The sequence below is a fragment of the Panicum virgatum genome, chromosome 3K (genome assembly GCF_016808335.1).
Source record: "Panicum virgatum strain AP13 chromosome 3K, P.virgatum_v5, whole genome shotgun sequence".
Taxonomy (NCBI): Eukaryota; Viridiplantae; Streptophyta; class Magnoliopsida; order Poales; family Poaceae; genus Panicum; species Panicum virgatum.
In genome coordinates, this window is record NC_053138.1 from 26,790,386 (window position 1) to 26,814,494 (window position 24,109).

The 24,109-nt window shown below is 45.7% G+C and overlaps 2 protein-coding genes across 8 annotated transcripts; both read right to left on the bottom strand.

The window, feature by feature from the left end:
• Positions 1 to 936: 936 nt before the first annotated feature.
• LOC120698714 lies at positions 937 to 6,212 on the bottom strand. The gene is made up of 8 exons (XM_039982424.1): positions 5,976 to 6,212; positions 5,420 to 5,633; positions 4,089 to 4,897; positions 3,036 to 3,209; positions 2,821 to 2,937; positions 2,261 to 2,440; positions 1,908 to 1,954; positions 937 to 1,552 (listed from the first exon to the last, which is right to left on the bottom strand). Exons 1-8 carry the CDS (start codon positions 6,024 to 6,026, stop codon positions 1,213 to 1,215), a joined length of 1,932 nt encoding a protein of 643 aa, XP_039838358.1. The 5' UTR covers positions 6,027 to 6,212; the 3' UTR covers positions 937 to 1,212.
• Positions 6,213 to 7,240: 1,028 nt separating this feature from the next.
• Positions 7,241 to 15,444, bottom strand: LOC120698715. Of its 7 annotated transcripts, none has more exons than XM_039982425.1 (12): positions 15,262 to 15,444; positions 11,910 to 12,089; positions 11,634 to 11,744; positions 11,187 to 11,519; positions 10,931 to 11,104; positions 10,573 to 10,860; positions 10,272 to 10,394; positions 9,529 to 9,726; positions 9,188 to 9,423; positions 8,837 to 9,041; positions 8,424 to 8,726; positions 7,241 to 8,153 (listed from the first exon to the last, which is right to left on the bottom strand). In XM_039982425.1, exons 1-12 carry the CDS (start codon positions 15,427 to 15,429, stop codon positions 7,836 to 7,838), a joined length of 2,637 nt encoding a protein of 878 aa, XP_039838359.1. In that variant the 5' UTR covers positions 15,430 to 15,444; the 3' UTR covers positions 7,241 to 7,835. The 7 variants fall into 7 exon arrangements, 6 of the variants coding, with proteins under 6 accessions (XP_039838359.1, XP_039838360.1, XP_039838361.1 ...); XM_039982426.1 differs by lacking the exon at positions 15,262 to 15,444 and adding an exon at positions 12,524 to 12,863; XM_039982427.1 differs by lacking the exon at positions 15,262 to 15,444 and adding an exon at positions 12,505 to 12,863.
• Between the last annotated feature and the right edge of the window lie 8,665 nt (positions 15,445 to 24,109).

Here is a 24,109-nt window from a genome sequence, read left to right on the forward strand (position 1 = left end):
TTCAACGTGTTTGAACTGTAATTTTTGTTTTTTTCTTGTTTCATCTATAGCCTACCCAACTTGCTTGAGACAAAAAGTTATGTTATTGTTGTATTCAGATAGCGCTGATATTCATGTAATCTTGATAAATATGCTAACACCATCATCATATGATGATGATATCCAAATATGGTCTTGCTACAGTTTTCTAAATGATATCGTCCCCACTTCATGTTTGGTTAGAGGAATGGATGCAGATCATTCTAAATTTATTGGCTTGAGGAAATCACATATTAGAGGAACATGAACGCATTACCTTTAGTGACAACTTCATCCCACTTATTCCCTAAACCCAAAAACTATCAAAAGTGCCTTCATCATATTCCATAAACCAAACATATCCTTAGAGCATCTCCAGATAATCCTCATTTCTCAACCCAATTACTATACTGGAAGTTGGTGAAAAAGTTGTGTCCCGGTAGATCCACTTTACCTTTTCCACTAATTATTAGGATGAGCTAATAATCCATCCTAATTCACTCTGATATAGAGGGGGTGTTCCGATTGGATAAGAGATTTTGAAAATCAGAAAAGAAAATTTCCGCTGATCTCAACTCCAATTATAAAAATCTGACTCACTAGATTCCTATATTCTCATGAGCCGCTTCTACCCAGCTAATAGCAAATAACACTATATTATATTCCTATAATCTGGGACTATTGGATTATTACTCCAGCTTTTATAATCTCTAACCATAATCTAGATTTTTGGACCTTAGTTGGATTGGGATGAATTTATAGGGCAAGTGTAAAAGCAAATCCCAATAATCATGAAATATATATTAGGACGTCTTCATTAGCTAGTTGTTGAGTTTAAGATTTATTGAAAAATTGCTTAGGATGTGAAATAACCGCAGTCAAACATATCAAAACGTTACGCACTGTGAGACATAGAGGTGCTACTTTTACGAATATGTTTAAACTACACTCTTCATTTTTATTATATATACAATAAGGCCCAGCAGCAGTTGAACTCATCTCACATACTGCTGCGGTAAGCCATTAGCCTCACTGGCTCACCGAAGTCCAAATGCTACTCCACGATTAGTTCCTCGATTCATGACTCGTATGAAAGCAAAATTAAGTACTGTAGTGAATATAACGTTCATGGATCATTGTTGTTATTCTATCTCTCGACATACTCTGGAAAACCCTGCTACTTCTTGAACATCTTCAGCAAATCTCCCAGCCATCGCCGTCCTCATTGGAATCCACTCGCTCGGAAATGCCTTTATCGGCAGTGTCATTTCCATCAGAGACTTCCACCATGCTCGTGTTGTCATCCAGATCTTTGTTGGCCACTGGAATTGCAGCTTCGGCGATGATGTGCTTATCCAGAGACGCGAGTGCTTCAGTAGTTCTATCCGAGGAACTCCAGCTCTTGTGAAGAGAAGAATGCAGTGAAGACGAGAGGCTTGACATCGTCGAACGCTGCAACTTGCTAAATGATAGGCGCTCGTCCACCACTCGCTTGAGTAGCGAGACGTCCTCACAGATCACAGACATCTCACCTCTGCAATGAGGACAAGGACATGAATGATGAATCACAGGGTTGCTTGCAGATTTAAAGCTCATAAACACTTAGAATATTCTACTATCAATGCTATAAATTCGAGCAGGCAGGGTGGAACATGACTTGACATGTTGTAGACATTACACTAAATATAATAAAATAATGTTACAAGAGAATTGTCTTCATGTTACTATTTATCTGGACAACTATTATAAAAGAGATCCATAATAATGTGTAGTCGGTATGTTTGTGAGCATCTTTGAAGATGCAAAAGATAAAATGGTTCAAAGTTCAAACAGAACTAGTATTGAACAGCTTAACAGTGCTGAAGTAGGTAAGATGAATGAATACTTACTGCAGCGTATCAACAATTCGGCCCCGCTCAACCAAGAATTCCTTCAACTGTCATCAAACAATTTAATTAAATATCAGTAAATGATTTTAGCTTAGTTCCTGATATTATTTTCTGTAAAAAAGATTGTATTTTGTTCTGGACAATTCATAACTATGTGACTAAAAGACAAAATGCGCCAACAGACAATTATGTGATATGTCTAAACTCCTCAGAAGTATATCATCCATACAAAATTATATTGATATAGAGCGGATATCCAATATCTATTATGCACAGGTGAAGCATGTTTTGTAAAAAGGAAAAACATCTAAATAAAATTATCGAAATCAGATTATGAAGGAAGCAGATAATACCTTCAAGTTATCCTCTGCTTCCTTTTGCAACTTTCTCGATTCTTCGACAATAGAATTCATCATCTTTTCTTGTTCATCGAGTAGTGTGCGAGCAGCAGCCTCTTTTTCAATCTTTTCTTTCTCAGCTGCTGCAATTTCTTGTTGTGCAGCAACCAATCTTTCATCAAGGGTTTGGTGTATCTGTAAACATCAAATTTTAATATCAAATTCATCATCAATTCAAACTTATTTATTATGCAATGCAATTACATGTTTTGTCAAATTATTTAATCAAGTCAGATTAAATAATAAAAAGAATCAAATTCTGCGTGAATAAGGAAACTGTAACTGAAGGGGCCAAATCTTTTCATTTTTTGGTACAAAATTCTACCAGAGTAGAAAATTTCCAAAAAAAAAGTCTTCCAGCACTGAAGAATAAACATGCGACTGTAACCTGTGAGGCCCGCCTTCAACATCACACTTTACAAATTTTGTAAAAAAAAATCACACTTTCACTTTTATTTAGTTTATATGCAGGTATGTGCCAACAACATAATGCTAATGTCAAAGAAACAATTTACCTCTTCAATTATCACCAGATACTTATTCCTCTCATCTGAAAGCCTCTGAAGTCGTGATTGAAGCTCACGTGCCTCTGTGGTTAAAATAGATTTCTCACCAAAAACCTCACCAGCATGCTGTAGACAAAAAAAAAAACTGTCAGATATCCTTGTGCCATGAGCCTTGACAAATCAAGAGGTTTTATGAAATGAAATGATAAGTCAAAGGGAAAGACCATATCATTTGCTTCTTTTGCATGAGTTAGCATTTCTTTGAGTTCCTCAACTTTTGTCAGAATGCCTGTACCAGCAACAGATGACTCATGCTTGGCTACTTTAGCCTTTTCTTCAAGAAGCTCTACATCCTCCATCATTTTTGTAACCAACTCCAGAGAAGGTAACAGACCATTCTGCATTATGTCAAAAGCCCAAGAATAAACCACCAACATCAACAACATGAAGAAGAACCATTAGAATAGAACATTGTACATTTACCTTACCTTTAACAAACTCAATATTTTAAACTTTAGAATGTATCAGAAAGTGGTGTTTAAAACTTGAGAATGTATCAGAATGCAACAGAAAGCGAAAGAATAAATACAGCATATGGTTGATTAAGCTTCTTGCACAGAAATTTTGAGGAACTAATCAGCAGTTCTTATTCTTCAGAAATTTTTTTCCAATACACATTACACAAGGAGCATGCCAGCTCAAAGTTACCTCATCAATTGGATTGATCAATATACCTAATGCATTAACCACGACCCCATATGATTAAACTCAAGCTACTTCGATACATGATACACCTACATACTAAAACTAGTGTAGAAAAAGACCATGCTTAGTGTGTTTTGTGTACTTTTGACCAACCAAAATCCCAGCTAGTAAATATGGTGTTTGTAAAATTCTTTCACTTGTCAAAATAGAGCATGTGACATGTTTCATCGAAAATTGAGCAGTGACATGTTTCGTAAAAAAATTGAGCATATGACATATCCCATCCAAATATTTGTCATAAAAACCATGAAAACTAAACAAAATAGCTTAGGCTTGCTTTAATGTGCTTAACTTAGTCCAAAATAGTAACTCTATTTTCCATGGAAGACCAAATAGCAATAGAAATGAGAAAAGAGGAAGCTGCCAGTGACTACAAACAAATGATATACATTACCCACAGGTGCTAGTGAGCACACACACAAGCCAAGCATATGGTAGAGACAATACATGTAAAAAGATAATAGCTATGGTGTACAAAAAGACTAGTGCACAGAGAGTTTAAATTAAATTACCTTATTGCTTCTGGCATCAGCAATAGAATCTTCAAGAGACTCAATACTAACAGAATGACTTGAATGAGTTGAAGCTGTGGAAGCAAAGTGATTCAAATTAAGATCAGGAAGCATATCTGCTTTAGGAGACAAGAGAATGTCATCATTCTCAACTATATCCTGTGATGGCTGCTTGTTACAGCCAGTGCCAACATTGCTGGTGTTCTTCTGTTCTGTAACTCCAGAAGTCCCAGCAGAGGATCCTTCTTTTGGATTGGGAACATCCAGCACAGGTGTATAAGAATCTTTTTCAGTACTCAGAATTCCAGAAGATAAGTCATTAGAACCAAAAGCCAAAAGGTCCGAAAAGAACAAATCATCATCAAAATTTATGTCCTCATAACCACTAAAGAACTTTGATGGATTGTTCTGGGGAAAGTGATCCCCAACCGGAATGTTACTGGAATCTTGATCATGTTGTAGAGCTTTACTACTTGTGCTATCAGCAAAGCTTTCACCTGTCGGGAGTTGATAAAAGCATTCACTTGATAATCCACCATATCCAACTTTGTTATCTGCGTTAGCCAACTTTCTATCTGGACTGGTATTTGAAGATACCACATCAAGGTTGGGAACGAAATCGGATTGATTACCATTTGGGATAGGATCAGAACAAAGATTTAGTTTCTCGCTCATTCCATGGCTTGATGCAGGTCTCCCCACACGTAGTTCACTGTCTATGTTTTCCTGTGCGCCAGTTGTGATCTCCGTAGAAGTGTCTTGTGCAGAGTGAACACTTTTATCAACCTCATCAAAACGTATATCATGTCCTAATTTGTGAGCAAACTAAGAATGAGAAAGGTGGTATACAGAAACAATATCCAAAACAAAATATGCTTGGTTCAAAGAATAACAAAAAGGACTATGTATAGAACGGCTCTAAACTTAACCAAACTTGAGTTCAATAGACTGGTCTGAGATAAAATTTCACCAACGCATAAAAAAGCACAATCTCAACAGCCTTACGTAAATATTATAAACTAACAGCGGCAGCAAGCTAGTTTACATAACTAGTAAGTGAGCGGTGAGCCGAAATGACAAAATTTCATACATGTTTTGGGATCTTTTACCCATATTACCAAGCTCATAAGAACCCAAACAAAAAAGATTGTGTGTGTGTGGTGGGTGGGGGGGGGGGGATACTATCAATGCAGAAGCAGCTATCAGCTACATAGTCAACACATCTATTTTGCAGAACAAATACAAGATATGTCTTGAAAATGAAGAAAAAAAACAAGGAAACACCTTTAACACTAAGTACAAATTGACGAAACTTTGGTATTCAGACTCACCGGCAGATGATGAACTTCCCACTTCATGCGTGCTGTGGTTAGCAAACAAATTCCGACCAGAATCAGCCATAGATGGCAAGACTTCATCATGAACGGACAAAGATGCAGCCGAACTGGTCATGGACGGCATGACTTCATCAAGGACCGCAACCACCGCTGCATCAACATCTTTACGGTGCTCAATGGCAATAGCCTTCAGTATACGATGATCGACCTGCACATAAAAGGTATCAGACAAATTTGCCCATCCGCAAACAGCCACAAATGACATAAACCTTGCAATCCAGCTCGCCCTGTTGCCCATGAAGCCTGATAACACCCCTAAATTCGAACTAATAATCGAATAATCATGTGCAATTTCTCCACATCCGCTGAAACCGAATCAAACCTCACCGCAATCAGCAGCTCCTAATCCCACTGGAATTTACCATCGGCTACAATTGCCTCAGTAATAAAAAAAATATTCACGAAAAAAAAATCCTTCTTTTTCATTATTTTACACTCGGAATCTCAATAGGATGCACGCGAGACACGAACGAAAGCCGATCGTACGCACCTTAGGGAACAGTTCTTGCAGGGAGCGGAAGACCTCCTTGTGATCGCCCATCTGGGAATCCAAGATTGATGTAGAACCCCGAGAACCTAGCTCCCACACGTCTTGGCTCCGGCGGCGCGGAGGGGAGGGATTAGGGTTTGGGGTTCCCCGCTGATTGCGTGAGGGGCGAAGTGAAGCAGGAAGGCGAGGAGGTGGCCGAGACCGCAGGGGGAGGACGGCTTTTACCAGGAAAAGCCCGTCCTACCCTTTTTCCGTTTAGGCCCCCCCGGCACTTCGAAATCGAGAAATGTTTATTTTTTATAAATCCTAAAATTAGTATACTTTCATTGATGTCCAGCCTCGTCACTCTACCCGTACAACGTCACCCATCGTTAGCCACCCTGCGTGTTCTCCAAAATCTCTATTATTCTAGCCCGGAGTGCTAATCCTACGGTATATTTTTCATGTCATCTCTGATATCAATATGGTCATGTGCGCTTCTTCTCGAGCATGACGAGTCACATTTTAGAGTTAGTGTATCGCATTCTTTTAGTTATGAAAAAATTTGTGCAAAAAATGCAATCGTGGTACAATTTTTTTAGATAATGGGAAAGAGTATCTGGTCTTGACCTCAAAAGTGGCTGCAGCCGTTAATCGTGGTACATAAACTGTGATACTTTTGCTCGTTCCATTCCCATTACCATAAGTTCATATAGCGTTGAAATATGGTGGCGTAATAAATTGGTTACTCAACTTGGCTGAAGTGCCGTAGCGTGGGCTGATCAAGCAAATTCTATCTCGTAAAATAAGCTTGGGGCAGTCACTTGGAACTCACTCTATTGGACATTCATCTACAGTCTGGTTGCCAAACTGGCACATGTATATCGTAAAACAAACAAACAAAAGATCCTATGAAATTCTCATTCTCAGTAGAGCAAAGTATTGAACATTTCAACAGAAACGGATCCAAGTTCGAAGACGACGAGGCGTCTGAATAGGAGAAAGAGAGGTGTCATTTATTTATTAATTCTTAGTCAATAAGGATGTACAACATCAGCTGGACACTGGACGTCTGGAGGTAGTACATCCTTTCTTAGGCACGAAGGAAGTAGCAATTTATCTTACAAAAACGGGAATAAATAAAATGGACGGTCTTCCATCGTTGTGGCCGTAAGCCCGTCCGCTGCAGTGGCGCTGCAATTTGCATGTCGCGTGCTGCAGCTTGCAAAGTGCGAGCTGTTCCCAGTCTGAATCTTTTTAATTCGTCAAACGATAAACTCGAGGAGGAAATAGCAATATATTCTAGTAAAACCATTAAACCACGGCACAGCCGACACCAACGCAGTAGGAGTAGGCACCATCCAAACACTCCACAAGAGCACATATTCCAAATACACCAGCAAGGCGCCCGAGAACATCACAGCAAACAAGTTGACTATAATCTCAAAAAAAAAAGTTGACTAAATAGGGCCATGAAATAACTCAGTAAGTTCAAGCCAGCTTAAAGAGTCAGCTTCACCTCACCCTGACAACACAGATACCAAAGTTCAGATCACAGAAGCTTCAAGAAGTTGGTCCACAGATGCCTGATCAGAAGACTGAAATACCCCATCACCAAATTAGTGAAACTTAGTGTATTGCACAGATGCTTTGAAATTAGCAAGTTTTGTTATCCTGCTCCTCTTGAAGTGATCTATTCCATTCTGGAATTTCGGGGCTCGAGTTTTGACCCTTAATAAGATGGACCAAAGTGAAGCCCAGGTTCGTCCAGGCGGTACAAATTCAGCACAGCACTAAAACTGGGATTTTTAAAAAGAAAACAAAAAAAATATAAGAGCTGCTCATTTCCATACGCTATACTATACTATTTCTAGTACTATACTATTTAACAAACCTAGGATCGTCACGTCCTTTCTTATTGCTCGCTTTGCTCCACACTCTTTTCTGCTCATCAAAACTGCCAACAAGAGCTGACTGCTTCTTGGTAGCGAGCAGCTTCGCAAGCTCTGTGTAGTAAGCGTCTGAATCAAGACGATCTAATACCTTCACCAGCTTTCCATTTGTCTCGTCAAGTATAGTTTGGCCATCCATGCTCACATGACCGGAGCCAACACTGATGACCTTTTCAGTGATTGAGTAATTTAGATGTGACTGCTGAACCAAGAACATTGAGCCAAGGAGCTCCCCAAGGAACATATCCTGCAATTTGTGGAGAAAGAAAAGGAGACAACACAAAGGTTTCTTAATATCAAGCCTGTGATTTAATTACGCACTGATCAAATAAAAGGCTTGACAGATATAGATTATTGGTACCGAATAATGATGCAGGATGCGACAATTTTTAAGGATGAATCATGAATGGAGAATGCAATGCTTTGTTATGCATGCTAGACGATGTGCATGACGATACTATGTCAAGTTGTTGACTGGTATTACGCATGTCAGTTAGAAGAACAGAAGACAACTTACAATGTGATTGTATGACTGGTGTTTCTTTTGTAGCTTCTGCATCAACAGCAGCAACCGGTACACAAATGACAATTCAGGAGTCTTCTCAGCAGCGCTTAGTGATCTTAGAACTTTTCCAAAAGAAGACACCTGGCGTTGAGCTCTCAGAGGAATGACAGTGATGTCTAACCTGGATTCTACAACTGTCTTGGCAGCTTTAGGGTCAAGAAAGAAATTGAACTCAGCAAACTTATTTGACGGCACAGTAAATAGATTGCCTTCTCCTTCTCCATCAACCAAATGAGTGCCAACTATATAAATTTTCTGTGCGCAATGAAAAATGAAGCCCATAAAACTCGCAACTTATTCTTCAAACAATATCGCTAGAAAACTCTAATATAGCTCACAAGCCTTCGAAACTAGCTTATACTAACCTTAATAATTGATTTTGCTTTTGTGTCAGATAGAATGATGTTAGCGATGTTTGTGAGAGGACCATTGGTCAGGATGGTTATCTTGTCAGTTGGTCCAAGCTCTGCTGTAACTTGTTGCCAAACATCAAACGCCAAAGGTTGTCTGAGCTCAGGGTGAGCAGTGTCCCTTGGAGCACCATATTTCATTGAATTTTCTGCGGTGTACCTGTTTAAAAAGAGATAGAGATAAGATACTTCATTTTCTACATCTCCATCGTACTTTACATGGTCATATACACCTGTGCATCTATGCATACAAATCAGTCTATAATATCCACATATCTGTGACAGATGTCGTTGAAGCATTTTTACCTTCTGGGTGCTCTGGGCAACATCCGAGCTAGTCCAAAAAGTGTGTCAGTGTCAAGGCCACCCCCAGAACCATGTGGTATGACCTTGACGTATTCACAGCCAAGCTCAGGGGCCCCTAATGCAGTGATGCTACCAAGTCCTACTGGAATGTCATCGCGGCCCATCATATGAAGAATATCATAGATAACATCTATTGTTGCAGGATTTGACCAGCCATTGCCACTTACCAGTATCCCCTATATATCAAAGCACACATTTATAAAAACTTTAGCTATATTATTTTGCCTTTAAGTTTTTTCATGAATTTATCAGAAAGAAAGATAAGGACACATGATTCTGACCTTGAGGTCAATTACTTCTATATTTGCTTTCAGGATGCACAATAGAGCGATAAAATCACCTGGACTCATGTCCATGTCGAATATGACAGGTATTCCTCTAATCAGATTTCTGAAATCAGGTTTGTACATAACCTCTTTGTAGTGAGGGAACTGGTTGGTCAAGTTGAAGCGGCCAGAGTGTGCAGGATGATTCAGGACCTGCATGAGATGATGAGAAAGGGCTTCTTAGAAACAGAAAAACAGACATGCGCTGACTGCAAGGAATCTGATTTTGCTCCATTCTTCTTATCCCCAATATCACTTTGCCTACAAATACATCATCTGCTTTGCTCATCAAATCATCTGAAGCTGAGCATCTTTTGGTGACCCTGAGAACTTTAAATATCAACTTTGCACGACAATATCTTTAATCAGGTTAAAATAAACCTTGCATCCCCTAATTCCTTTCAGAGTTAGTCAATGTGGCTTCAATAACCATAGAACTTATGATGTGTAGGTGTATACATGAATGCAAATGCAAGACTTCCCCTCAGTCATCTTAAGCATGCATCAAGAGCAACAGATTTATCATGTACAGAACCAGGTCCATGACATGAATCATAGTTTTTTTTCTCAATAATCTTCAAATTTTTTAGACATGCTGCAATATCTAAACAGGTCACAGCAACTTAAAATGGAATCCATGAGCGTGAAAAAAGAAAATTCTTTAAACAAAACTAAACCAGTACTAGAGAAACAAATACCTCAAGGAAGTTGTTGAAAAACTCTCTATCAAGAGGGCTCTTAGCATTTCTATTAGGTTTTGCTTTCACGGCAACAAGCGCAGCAACCGAGTCAAGACCTTGCACTTCTTTTGTGTAGCCATCCTGGTAAATATTCAGGCCCATCATGTTATCTATCATCATGACTCCCAAGTCTACATGATTATAAATGCATATAAGAACAGCCCTTAAATCTTAATTAACCTCAAATTTGTAGTTATTGATATATCAGTAATGGTTTATGATTTTCATGTAAAATATTTCCAATTCTGAAGTTACCTACCTGGCATTTCCCTTTAATACTCCCCTTCATAACACAAAATGGATCATCGAGTCCAGTCAGAACATGACCACTATGTACACCACCCTCCAGTAAGTTAAACTTTGGCCTCACATGGCCATCAAAGAATGGATTTGATCCGTCATGAACACCATATGGTTCATTAGATGTGACAACAGTTATGTTCATCACTTCCATCTCAGCAAAATCATTCTCACCATTTCGTCTCTCGCCATTGCGCATAATGGAGAGTGCCACACCAGTCATGAAGGAATCCCACATAAAGTAACTCTGCAATCATCTAAAAGAAATGGAGCTAAACAAACAAACAATGAATGTATCCAGAAAATTGCTTGCTTACTGTGTTGAATTGATTGAACCAAGTATCCCGAGCAATCTTTAGAGACTGGAAACAGTACATCGCCTCATAAGTGTTCTGCTTTTTCTCAAATTCCTTAAAGAAGTTCTCAGTGATTGGTATTGTGTTGGTTGCATCAAGAGGCACGAGGGTGATAGGAATACCAGAATGAAAGACCTGTCAAATCAATAAAAAGATAAGCTTCAGAAGCTAAAATATGATTACAGGAAGAACAAAAAACTGTGTGCAGGCAAGTCACCTGATATGCACCAAAAGGATCCCCAAATATGTTGAACTCAGCATATGGATCTTTGTTGTAAGCTGTAAACATGTTACCATGATCTTCACATTGTTGAGGCACACACGAGATACTGCTCTTGGAGCAGCAGCCAGTGGGATTGTGTGATCGCACACCGCCACCCATTATGTAAACGTGCTCCACATTCTTTTTCAGATGTGGGTTGCTCATGAGGAAAAGTGCAAAGTTCGTGTGAGTTCCCATTAGGAGGACGGTCGTTGGCGCAGCAGATATGGTGTCAATCATCATCTGCTGTGTAGTTGGTTGTTGAAGAGGGAAGTATCTCCGGTCGCCCTAATTCAAGAACCAAGTAGTAGAAAAATCATAATGCTTTATGGTCTGCACTTTCTAAACTAACCCACAACAAAATTTGGTCATCATGAATGAACCTTTCTCTGAGTTATGTACCTGAGGAAGAAATGCTCGTCTGATTCCATAGTTTGTATTGACATCCAACCGGCCATTTCTCCCCTGTGGAATCGTTTGTCGATACCGACACCCCCCCACTGTTGACATTTCCTGGAAAATTCAGTCATATAAAACTACTGAAGAACTGGAGCCCATGGAAAAAATGGCGATCCAGTATTCTGTGCGAATGGGTGGGGCAAGGAGAATTGCAAGCGAGCCAAGTTTCAGAGGAAAGGGAAAAAAAAGGTATTGTTTAGAGAGTATAGTCTACTGCACCTGCTGAATTATCGCAAAATAACCACCAACATTGGGATAAATCCTACCATCATCCGATATACCACCATCCCCTCCGACACCAACTGTTATGTCATCTCGCCCCATCATGTAGAGTAGATCATACAGATGGTTAACAGCATGGCCAGCATCAGACCAAGCATTTGCACTGATAGTGATAGCCTGTATCAAGTGAAACAGTAACAAATGAATTTCTATACTCTGAATTAGGATAATAGAACAGAAGAAACAATGTAGTTCAACTGAGCTCAGAATCCAACGCTCTATGTAATTCGCCAAATTTAGATAAAATTAGACATATTTGGTTTCTTTTCTTAGGAATTGCAATCATATAACATCTTCCATTCAGACCAAAGTATCATACTGTATTGTTTTTGGAGAAAAATGCTTATATCCTAATACAGAAAAGTTCAGACAAGTAGCAGAATTGTATTAGCATAGATTGATGGAAGATGATTTAGTAAAGTATTTAAGGCACGAGTCAAGCAAAGAATCGCACAGGACATACGGAACAGCTCGCTCCGGCATTTCGCCGAGCACTTTCTGAGCGCTCAACGGATTAACGATATGATACTACCTAGACAGCGAGAACAAACCCCAATTGCTAAGACGCCCCAGCTTCTAAAGATCCTCGCCAAGCAGCTAACTGGTTGGCGTCGAGCTGCTCATGGAGCGAGAGTGAAAGAAACCATGGCAAGAGGCGGCGGCGGGAGCAGGTAGGCGCGCACGCCATCGCAATTCGCTCCGTCCGTCCATGCCGCGGACTCCCGACGGCCGGGAGGAGAACCGGCCATCGGGGCATCTCGGGCGATAGCAGATGCAGAGCGTGCTAGCGTGACGAGCGACGTGAAGCACACTGGCGTGTGGCGTGGCGGGTGGCGGCGCCGGCCCCGCGACGGCGACCCCGAGAGGCTGGCTACGCTAGTACGGCGTGGCCGGCTCAAGGCAGGCATTTTGGGCTTCTTTGGGCCCATCCACGAGTAAACAAGGACAGGTTTGGAAATGGGTTTTTTATCTAAAAAAACAAAAGGTTTGGAAATGGATTACTCAAGTCATCATCATCAAGTCAAGGCTTAAAAGATTCTAAAAATGTTTACACGTGTTTTAGCTTAGCTGAGCTTTGGTTCCGGAGCAGTACTGTTATTTTGAGGCTCTAGAAATCTAGCACCAACAGGGTAGTTCTCTAGAAATCTAGCTGAACTTTGATTCTGAAAATTGTGGGTTTGCATAGTGCTCTTTTCCACCGAAAGGAGTAGTTTATTTTCTAATGAGCGTCAGAGGCAACAGATGCATACGTTCAATGTCATAAAAAAATATAACGGGAATAAATACGGAGGGCTAGAGCCCAATATTGGACAAAGAATATCGTGACGTGAGCATAATTGTCTACCAAATGACAAAATAATATGGTAAATGAAATTTTAGCCTTTCCTGGCCAAGCGCCTGTATTACGGCATGCATTTTTCAGTGGATTTTCTCAGGAGGAAATACTGCATGGATAGGCGGGCGTCGGTGGCGTGAACCGTCGTATCCTCTCTTATGGCGTCGTTTTGGAGTTCACACATCATCCCGGTGGAAATCGGGTCAAGCGGAATGCTTCGGCACTCATGTGCAAGCATACACATTGAAAAAGGCAAACAATAGACCATCCGAACATCAAGCTTCTAAGCAGACGAGTGATGTGATGGATTGATACCACGTGAAAACATTGCAAGATTGAAACGAGAATGAAGAAGAAGATTTAAGCTTAGTCTTCTAGGTTTTTTTCCTTTATTTTATTGCTTTTTTCTTGTATTTGTGTTTAAGGTCTAGAGCCTAAGAACTTTGGTAACTTTTTTGGTTGTAGTCGTTCGCTTGTGAGCGAATGATCAAGGCCCGAACTCTTTCCATAATCTAAAAAAATGTATATATATGTTCAGGTATGCTTCCGATCCATTGTATTGCGACAAAGGACAGCTGCAATGCCTAGCTATATTTACAGCTCTCAAGCTCAGGCTTAGTGATCTTTTTCTCACGCTAGTTTTATAATCTAGCTTAGTATATACTCCCTCTGTTTTAAATTACAGGTTGTTTCGACAAATCCAACTTTTGCTATACGATGCACTTAGATATATTCTATGTCTAAATATATCACAAAAATTATATATCTAGATTTGTCAAAACAATTTACAATTTACAACAGTTCTTGTTCACTGATTTTCTAGGAGAAGCAGATAAAGGTTCAACGCAAGAGAAAATCTAAATACTCTCGCAAGGCTTGTATGTACATGAGTACTTAACCAAATATAGCCGAAGAGCAGTGACGAAGCTAGAACAAATTGAAGGGGTGCATTTATCTCGTGGATGTATAGAATTGAGTCATGTGGGATACAAATATGGTGAAAATTTGAGCATGATCACTGTTTTTTATTTTTTTTAAGGGTGCATTAGCACTCCCTAATAATATTATAGCTTCGCCCCTGCCGAAGAGAACATGGGTGTGTGATTGGTATCCCGCACCAGTCCCAACCAGGCCCGCGGGATGCAGTTTCAACTTGTATGGTTATCTTCTGGCTCTAAAGAAAGAAACGCAAAAGAATAGCTCGCATCTGGCGGGCCTGGCTTGGGGTGATGCAGAGGCAAGTGTGCAGACGAACAAAAGAAGCTGAGCATACTAGTGGAGCAGCAAACCAATCATCTTCTCTAGGCATGGGTGCGTGGAAACATGAACCGAATGCTCACTGCTTCGTCATCCGGGGCTCCCGGCCGCTCGATGCAACCTAATCATTCCGATTCCACCACCCACTTACTACAACACAGACCATAGCCCATTCCCAAGTACAAAGACTTTCTTTCTCCGCAACGCACAAAAAGCGACCGGTGTTATCCGGCCTCGACCGGAAAGCGCAGCGCGCTCCGGGACAAAAAGTGCGCAGCGCGCTCCGGGACAAAAAGTGCGCGGCGGCGACCGGAACCGCGCACTGGCTGCGCCTTCCTTGTCCCGTCCTCCACTATCGCCGCCGTCCACGTCCGGCCATCACCATGCCGATGGCCGGGCGCGGGGAGAGATCGAGCGAGAACGTGCGGCATGCTCGATCGCTCGCGGGAGCGGGAGCGGGAGCCACCACGTACGAACGGAAGCGTTCGACTCGACCATATCAATGTATGGCGAGAGCACGACGACGGAGCTCGCCGTCGCCGGCCGCCGCCAGCCGGAACGGAATCCGCCCCCTGGCCTGCTTCGATCGACCTTGACGAGGTAACCGCGCCGGCTGGTGGTCATGGATATGATATAGCTAGCTAGCTAGCTAGGAATCGGCCGCCGCACTGCTGGCATCAACTAACGCTTACATACCTTGAGGTCGAACTCGGAGCGATCCTGCTTGAGCAGGTAGAGGATGGCGAAGATGTCGTCCGTGTCGACGTCCGTGTCCACGAGGATGCGCCGCGGCGGCGGCCGCGCCCCGGCCCCGCCCGCCATCAGGAGCAGGATCGGCACCACCGCCGCCGTCACCATCATCATTGCGAACCCGCCGCCTATCCCCCAAAGGCCGGCCGCCGGCCCCAAGCTCTCCTTCTTCTCTTTATTACCCGGCCGGCCCGTAATGACCGGCTAGCTAGTGAGGCAAGGTGGAAGCTTTGCTTTGACTGGCCGTTCCCGTAGTACGGGGAGAGAAGGGGGACGAGCAACGTGTTAAATAGGAGTGGATGGACGCAGGATGCGTTGCAAGTTAAAAATGGAAATGTTTGACCGGCGGTGCACGAGGGATGGTAAAGAACTCCAAAATTTAGTCTAGATAATCTTTTAGCCGGCCAGATTCTAAAAAGATCGAGCTCCTCTGTTATATAGTTTTAAACTAAAAATATATTTAAACCAATTTGAATTGTGGAAGGAGCAATAGAATTATGATGATCCATTACCATCCTACCCTGCCCAGAATTGATGCCTCTGGTGAGTGTGGCATGCACTTGGACTTGGTGCACCGGCGGGGCATGGGCTCAGCGAAGGTGGGGTCAACAAACACAGCGACGCAACCGTGGGCGTGTTGTTCTGATTCTCTACCCACACACATGTATGGGACGGGAAGGATTATTGGCTGGTGGATTGGTGGTAATGATTAGATTATGTGAGTGATCGTGAGCATGGCACCTAGAGAGAGCAGGCGATTGATTTCATGGGTTAACACAGGTAGGAAAAAGGCGAGAATTTAGTTCCGATCCGTGTATATATTTATGTGCTGAACCGGGTACAGTTGCAAATATGCATTATTATCTCCTGTGCACGCTCCACCGGTGTGGAATAAAACTATCAAAGTGTTTGCTAGCTGCCATTTTGATTTGAATATATCTTCTTCTCCAATCTCCACGAACAAATGGCGCGAGGAAAGCCTTTTATGACTATTGTACTTCTCTGGCGTGCAACTCGGTTAGGTTTAGAGCTTTGTTGTTGAGCAATATTTCGGATATATGTAGAGAGATGGATAGAGAAGCAAAGTGTTACAACAATGGTGGCGGATGCGAGCGTGGATCAGTGACACGACCAGCCGTGGCCTGTTGGTGGCGAGGTAGGGGCGCGCCCTGGTGGCTAGGACTTGAGAGTCAAGAACTATTGCAGATGGGAGGAGGTAGGCGGATTTAGACACGTGGGAGGGAATGAAAGTAGAGATAAGAGCTTAAGATGTGTTTGGATGGTGGGTCGCACTACTACAGAAATCTTAACCGAGACGGTCAAGGCATTCGCTCTGAGGCGGTTACAAAAACCGTCTCGGTTAATACTTTAACCGAGACAGTTTTTTATAATTTAACTGCCTTAGTTAATCGAATAAAAAAATAGAAGCCCGTCGAGCCCATCGCCGCAGCCGCTGCGTCCCTCCGCGACACCGTAGCTCCGCCCGCTCGGGGCCGCCGCCGCCCGCTTCGCCCCGCCACAGGCCCGCTGCGCCGCCGCTGCTCCGCCCGCTCGGGGACGTCGGCACACCCCTGCAACGCATCACGCCGCCGCACTCCCGGTTGGGGCCACGCCCCTGCTCGATGCAGCCGCCGCGGGCATCCGCTGCGCGGCCCCACCAAGGTCCTCTGCCGCTTCGCGCCCCGCTCGGGGCCGCCACCCCGCCTCTACTCGGAGCAGCCGCTGCGCCCTGCTCGGTGCAGCCTCGCCGAATCCCGCAGCCAGCCGCTGGCGTGAGGAGAGGGAGGGGAGGGGGGAGGGAGTCGGAGTGAGAGGGAGGAGAAAGTCGTCGCCTCTGCAGGAGTGAGAGGGAGGAGGGCTGAGAGCCTGAGAGGGAGGAGGGCCGCCGCCGCCTCTGCAGGAGGAGTGGGGTGTGGGGGAATAAAATGAAAGGATAAGGTTAGGGTTTCTGCGAAGAAAATATTATATTTGTTCGCAACCAGGCCGGGCCTAATTTACTGAGGCGGTTGAGTTATCATGTCCATCTCGGTTAATATATTTACCGAGACGGTTACATTAGGATGGCCGCCTCAGATTAACCGAGGCGGACAATTTAAGGGCAACCGTCTCGGTTAATCGGTTTTGCGAGGCGATTTTTTAACCATCTCGGTTAATAAAAAATGACCACCTCAATTAATCGCAGGTATTAGCCGAGGTGGTTAGAAATTGTGCCAGCCTCCAAGCTATTTCAAAATGCCTCGGTTAATTTTTTTTAGTAGTGTCGAAGTAGGTTGGAACGGGTTTAACCCACGTTTGGTTCGAGAACGAGTGAATTAGGTTCGTCCCTAAAAGAGAATATGCTCCACCGATGCGGCTTGAATTGGTCCGCCCAAATGAAGGGGCCATCTCGACTCATTTAGCTCCGTCACGGTGGCGTCTTCCTCTGTTTTTCCTCAGCATGCTCGGGCTACGGCGATGCGGCGAACTCAGGCTGCGGTGGCACCAATGCAGTAGCGGAATGAGGCTGGCCGAGCTTGGCTCGCAGCGGCGCGGCGGGTGGAGGGTTGGCGAGCTCAAGCCGTGGCGGCCAGCTTAAGTGGAGGAGTGAGTGTGGCAGGGCAAGTTCGGCGCGGCCCACGATGGCCGGCTTTGTGGAAGAGCGACACACGGTGGGGGAGCTCGACCCACGACGGCGCGAAGGAGCAACGCGTGTGGAGGGAGGGAGCTCGGCCTGCGGCGGGAGGCTCATGTGGAGGAAGGGCGTGGCGGGGCAAGCTCGTGCTGCGGCGGCCGGCTCGGGTATAGGAGCAGCACGCCGGCGGTGGAGCGAGCACGGCGGAGGGGCGGAGCACCCAACTAAGGAGCGCCGGTGCTCGGCGTGAGGAAGGAGACGAGGTGCATAGGAAAAAAAAAGTGTAGAGGATGACAAGTAGGGCGGCGACGGCTGTGCAATCTCATTACCTGTGCAAGCATGCAAGCGACGCCCCTGGTCCACATGATCCTGATCTTACGGTTGCTGCAAATTAGCAAAAAGATCACCCCACGCGTGAAGCGCCCCGACCCGAAGATCAAGGCTAAACCATGTATTAATTACCGAACAAGGTCTCCGGCATAATACATATTACATCAAGTGGAGTCCAGAGTCATACAGAGCTTTATTTAACACGTACATGAGGAGTAAAGTGACAACACAAAACTACACAGAACAACCATATGATAACAACTAGCATAGCGACATGTAGGACTAGCTCTTCATCCATCACGACTCCACTCGATCAGCTTGGGTGCGGACACGACCTAATCGTAGTCTTCTGGCACAAAGTCAGGATCCTCTGGAGAAAAATCAACAGGGGTGAGTACAAAAGTACTCAGCAAGCTCCACCTCACCCTACGGGAGGGGACTGACATGCACGACACATAATAAACACATTCTACTAACAATGCAACTAATGATATGCAACTCTTCCCGACACAACTCACAATAGGTAGCTCACTAGTTGTCAGGACCACACCGTAGCCTGTCCATACCGTGGACACGGACCATTCGAATGGATTATACACTCTGCAGAGGTCGTACACTGTACCCACACGCTCGGCTGCCCGAACGGACAACCGACATAGCCGACACCCAGCCGTGGCTCAACCCCGACTAGTCGCCCCCAAACCCTCGGGTCTGGACCAATCCAGGTCTCACCCCAAAACATATCCACCTCGGACGACTACCAGGTTAGCCAGTGGGATTAGGCTAGGGTTTGCCCATACAAACTCATGTGGTCGTACTGAAAGTAAGCTAGGTGAGATGTCAAAACAACTCGGTCCTTATGGTTCACCAGGGCAGCAATCATCCCTCAACATATCAACTCGAGCCTACCACCACGGTAGCACTCACCTGCCAGTCTACCACCACGGTAGCGCCGGCTCCAGCATACCCAGCTGCCCTAGCCTCATCCAAAACCCTTCATATCCTAGTCTCAACTCTGGATATGCATAACTGCTCATATGCATGTATGAGCACACTCAATCACTCAAGTACTGGTATATGTAATCGATCCTAGACCCAGGCTACAGCTAAACGTCCTCACATGGATGCAACCGCTCACGTAGGGGTCGATGAAACTTGCCTTCGCTTGCGTACGCGTCGTCGGCGGCGGCTTCCTGCTCGTGGTACGGGTCTTCTGGCTCCTTGGCGGGCTCCTCCTCGGTCACTCCGTGATCTACGGGCGAGAACGGCACAACCGGCAAACAAACACAAGCAAGCAATAAAATAAGCTCAAATGGAGATGAAAATAGGAGGGAAAAGAGTTACGTGAAAAGGAGTTGGTATGGTGGAGATATTGAGTTTACAGTATTGATTGGTAGAATGATTTGGATTAAGTGCTCACGGCCTGGGGGTGTTTTGGGCCTTTAATAGTGGAGTTAATGGTCGGGGGAGCTGCCTGCCATCTCACCTTGGCGTGGAACAGCTCGAGGAAGAGGATCAATTATTGGAGCTTCGTTTCGTGAGTGAGCTGGGCTCGGGAGGAGTGGTTCAGCTGGTGGAGCGAAGCGGCTCGGTGCGCTTGGGCTGGTGACGGGGCTCGTCACGGCCTTGCTCCTTTTATAGGCGAGGAGAGCAGCAGCGGCGTCGCGCAAGGACGGCGTGGGCTGCGGCAGCTTGTCGTCAACGCGAACAGTGGCAGCACTGAAGGCGCGAGCGCCGAGGCGGCAAAGCCGGCGAGGACGCTGCAACGGCGTGGGCGAGGTGGGGACGAGGGAGTGGGCGGCACGGCGTGGTGCCGGCGGTAGTGCGCGGTCCCGTCGTGGGGCCGGCGTGTCGCGCGTGCGCGAGCGAGAGCGAGCGGGTGAGGCGGTTCGGCGGAAAAAATCTCGGCCGGCACTGTGCGTGGCGACCCCGATCTTTAGGGAGGTGAGTGCTGCCATGACGTGTCTTTTCAAGGTCAATGGTGTGGGTACTCTGTGGCTTCCAGGGAATGATGAAGTTATGGCAAAGGAGGTAGGCGCTGTCATGATTGTTTGGGAATTATGGCATGGTATGGTGACTTGAGAGATTTTTATGGAAACGAGATGATTTTTGTCGTAGGTGTAAGCATGCGTATGCTGGTTACTGGAGGGAACGAATGTACTAATGCAAGACAAGAGTATAAAATAGTTTACCTAATAGTTATGTAATACCTCGTATAACGTTAATATTATTTTATGTTACTAGTTTAATTGCAACATAAGTTTTATTTTAGTGATTGTTGGAATTTGAGGTGGCCCTACTAAGTTAAGGATCTACACCAACTCACTTCAGAGTCGGTCAGCTTCTAGTTACTTAGTGTACCGGGTCCTTTTGACGGCAGAGCCGCCTTTTGCTTCCGGGAGGCAGAGCCTACCAACAGATGAAGCTGGCTTCCGGGTGGCAGAGCCAACCTTCGATGAAGCCCAGACCCTTTTGTGATCCCGGGTGGCAGAGCCAACCTTCGATGGATCACAACTTATACACTAAGTACTTAAATTTAACCGGGAGACTAACACTTATAAAGACACTTACCTTAATGAAGCAACAAAGGAACACACACCTAGCACACTCTACCTATGCTCACTTCTACCATGCCCTTGGATGTGTGTGGGATGGAGTGGAGTAGTATGGCATGGCAAGGGGTGGCACCCTCCTTATATAGGCACCCATACCCTCTTGGATGAGTGACACTTGTCACAATCTAGGAAGCTCCATACAAATATCTAAGTTCCCTACAAATATCTAATTTTAGAAAATTCTAAATTTTACCATGGCAAGAAAATATCCAAGCTTCTTGTCTTCTTATGATTTTTGTGGAACATTCTAGAACCTTGTCATGGTGAACAAAATTACGCCATGGTTTATCCTTATTTTTATAGAACCTTCTAGAAGTTTGCATTATAAATTTCAACACTCCCCCTTAATCATGATGAAAACTAGGATGTTACAACGCGTCCTCTACGCACTTGTTAATTGTTTGCCAAAACCCCATCTACAGAAATATTTAATTGAGTTGTGGTCCCTGCGTTGTCTTGCGTTCTCCGATCTTCTGAGCAGCGCTACGTCGCCGCTCGGCGCTCGCTGCTGTAGCCTCTAGGCCGTCGATGCAGCCGACTGCTGCAGCTGAAGACTTCTATCCACGACGTTGGTGCAGACATAGCCCTTTCGCTTTGTTGCCTTCCATCCACACTGCCGACCAACACCAGCAGCAACTGAAGGCCGTCCGCAGTACCCCCAGGCTGATCCCATCGTCGCCTCTGCCCCAGATGGATGTCTGTGTCCTCCACATACTGTGTTGCCGATCGTACCAGCATCTCCTGCGGCATCCCTCGATCCAATTGAGTTTTGACCAAAAGTGGGACCATCTCAAAAGCTCATTTAATCAGGAATAAATTCTGTTTCAGATGGATAGTAGTATTATGCTAGCCCACAGCTTTCGCAACCAACAGCAGAAATAAAATAAAAAGAGTAAAGTCCATTTTTGGCCATCCAACAATCCACTGTGTCCGGTTTTGACAATGCAACTTCAAAACCAGACATCCGCAGCCATTCAACTCTCAAAACCGGTCATATTTGGCCATCGGGGTGGTTTTGATGGTGGTTTTGGTGACGTGGACGCCACATGGCGGTGGGGCCCACCTGTCAGCCCTCCCCTCTCATCTCTCTCTTCTCTCCTCTCCTCTCCCTCTCCTCTCACCCTGCGCCGGCCGCCCTCCCCCCTCTGTCTCTCTCCTCCCTTCTCCTCTCTCTCCCCAAGCCGGCGGCGGGCTTCCTCTGGCCTCCCTCCCTGGCGGCCCTTCCCGCACCGGACTTCTTCCTCCTGGGCGGCTTTCCTCCTCCTGCACCGGTCTTCCTCCTCCCACGCCGGCCTTCCTCCTCCCGGGCTGTCACCGGCAAAGGGGAAGGCGAGGCCTGGTTCGGCCGCGGCGGCCGCCGCCGATGCTCAGTGCCTCCGCCGGAGTGGGAGCGCGGAGGCGGCGCGGATGAGCAAGGTGAGCTTGCGCTGCGGCTCGGGGAGGCCGCTCAAGCGTGGTGCCCCAACGGTGGCGCGGGTGCGCCCCTGCTCCCTCCCTCTCCGCGCCTCCGCCGGCTTCTCCGGCCCCTCCGTCCCTCGCCACGCCTCCTTGCTCGCTGCGCGCGGCAGGTGCGGAGCTCCGCACGTGTGGGCGGCGGCGCGCGCACTGGACGGCGGCGGCGGCGGCGCGCGCGGGACGACGGCGGCGGGGCGCGCGCGGAGCAGAGGCCATGCCGCGGAGCTCGAGCGCGGTTGAGATGGCGGCGGTGCGGCGACGGAAGCGCGCGGTGCGGAGGCGGAGCCCCGCGCAGCGCCACCGGATCGGGCGCGGACGGCGCGAGGCAGGGGAGGCCGAGCCGCCAGCGCCGCCGCTCCGCTCGCTCCCCACGCCGCGTGCCGTGCCGTGCCGTGCCATGCCGCGTGGATCCCGTGAGCGCCGCCGCGTCACCGGCGTCTCCCTGCTGCGTCCGTGGTGAGGAAGGCGAGCACGCCGTTGAGCCCGACGGCGGCGGCCCCTCCGCCGCCCCCGGCAGCGAAGGACGCGAGCGCGGAGAGCGCGTCGGGCGCGGAGAGCGCGTGCCGACGGGGACAGGAGAGAGGAGAGGTAGAGGGAGAGAGAAAGAGGAGAGAGAAGGGCTGACAGGTGGGTCCCACCGCCACGTGGCGTCCAACTCAGCAAAACTACCCAGCAAAACAGCTCGATGGCCAAACATGAACGGTTTTAAGAGTTGGATGGCTGCGGATGTCCGGTTTTAGAGTTGCATTGCCAAATCCGAACCGAGGCAAGAGTTGGATGTCCAAAAATAGACTTTACTCAAATAAAAATGAGGGCGCAGGCCTTGCTTATCATAAGAGAAGATACTTCAAATTAGCTCATAACCATGTCCCTTTCTACAGACAAGATGAAATCAAATTTGCACAGCAGCAGATGCAGTTTTCTCAATGATAATATAGCCATGACATTGGATTTTCTACAAGTACAAAGAACCAGTAGGGGATGACGATGGACAAATCAGATCAGAGGATCTGCGTGGCTGCGTGAATGAGGAGTGGCTGCGGTGCGGATGATGGAGCTCAATGGAGGAGGCGGCGGACATGGGGATTGGCCATCGGCGGCCCAGCAAAATCGCTCACGAACTGTGATGCGGGGGATTGAGAGGAAGGAGACCGAAAGGACATGATTGATTCATTCCAGGGGTTATTGGAATATTTTCTTTGCAACTGAGGTGAAAGAGTGGGAGGGCTTACGTGCAAAAAAGCCAAGACACCGCTGGATTCATATCGTGCGAATGTGGAGCATTGCTTGCATGCTTGCACCGATTGCCTGCTTGCACCCCAGACGTTCCTGACAAGTAGAGCCCGTAGATGACTGTTGCTAACGGTTGAAATTAGCATCCATCCCGTCTCCAACTGAACAAGAGATTGGTTTGGACACATCCCTCTAACCAAACAATAGACAGTTCAGTCCAACCTAAAAAATAGGGATGGGGTAACCCATCCCCGAATAAAAAACATGCTAAAAGTCTATTGTTTGTTAACTAAAAAGAAAGTCTCTTGTTTGTTGGTGGGAATGTGAGTTTTAGTGGGATGAGAAAAGAGAGTTTAAAGGCCAACACAAACTGAGGACTTACCAGGAGGAAGGGGGTGATAATGGATGAGTATTGTTTTTTAAGCAGAAGGTCGATGCACCACAATTGTTCTTCTTGATTTATAATACAAATTTTCTCACTCCCTAACCTATGAACAAATAGAATATAATAAACTTCTCATCTTAATTCTCATCACAACCAAATAAGTGA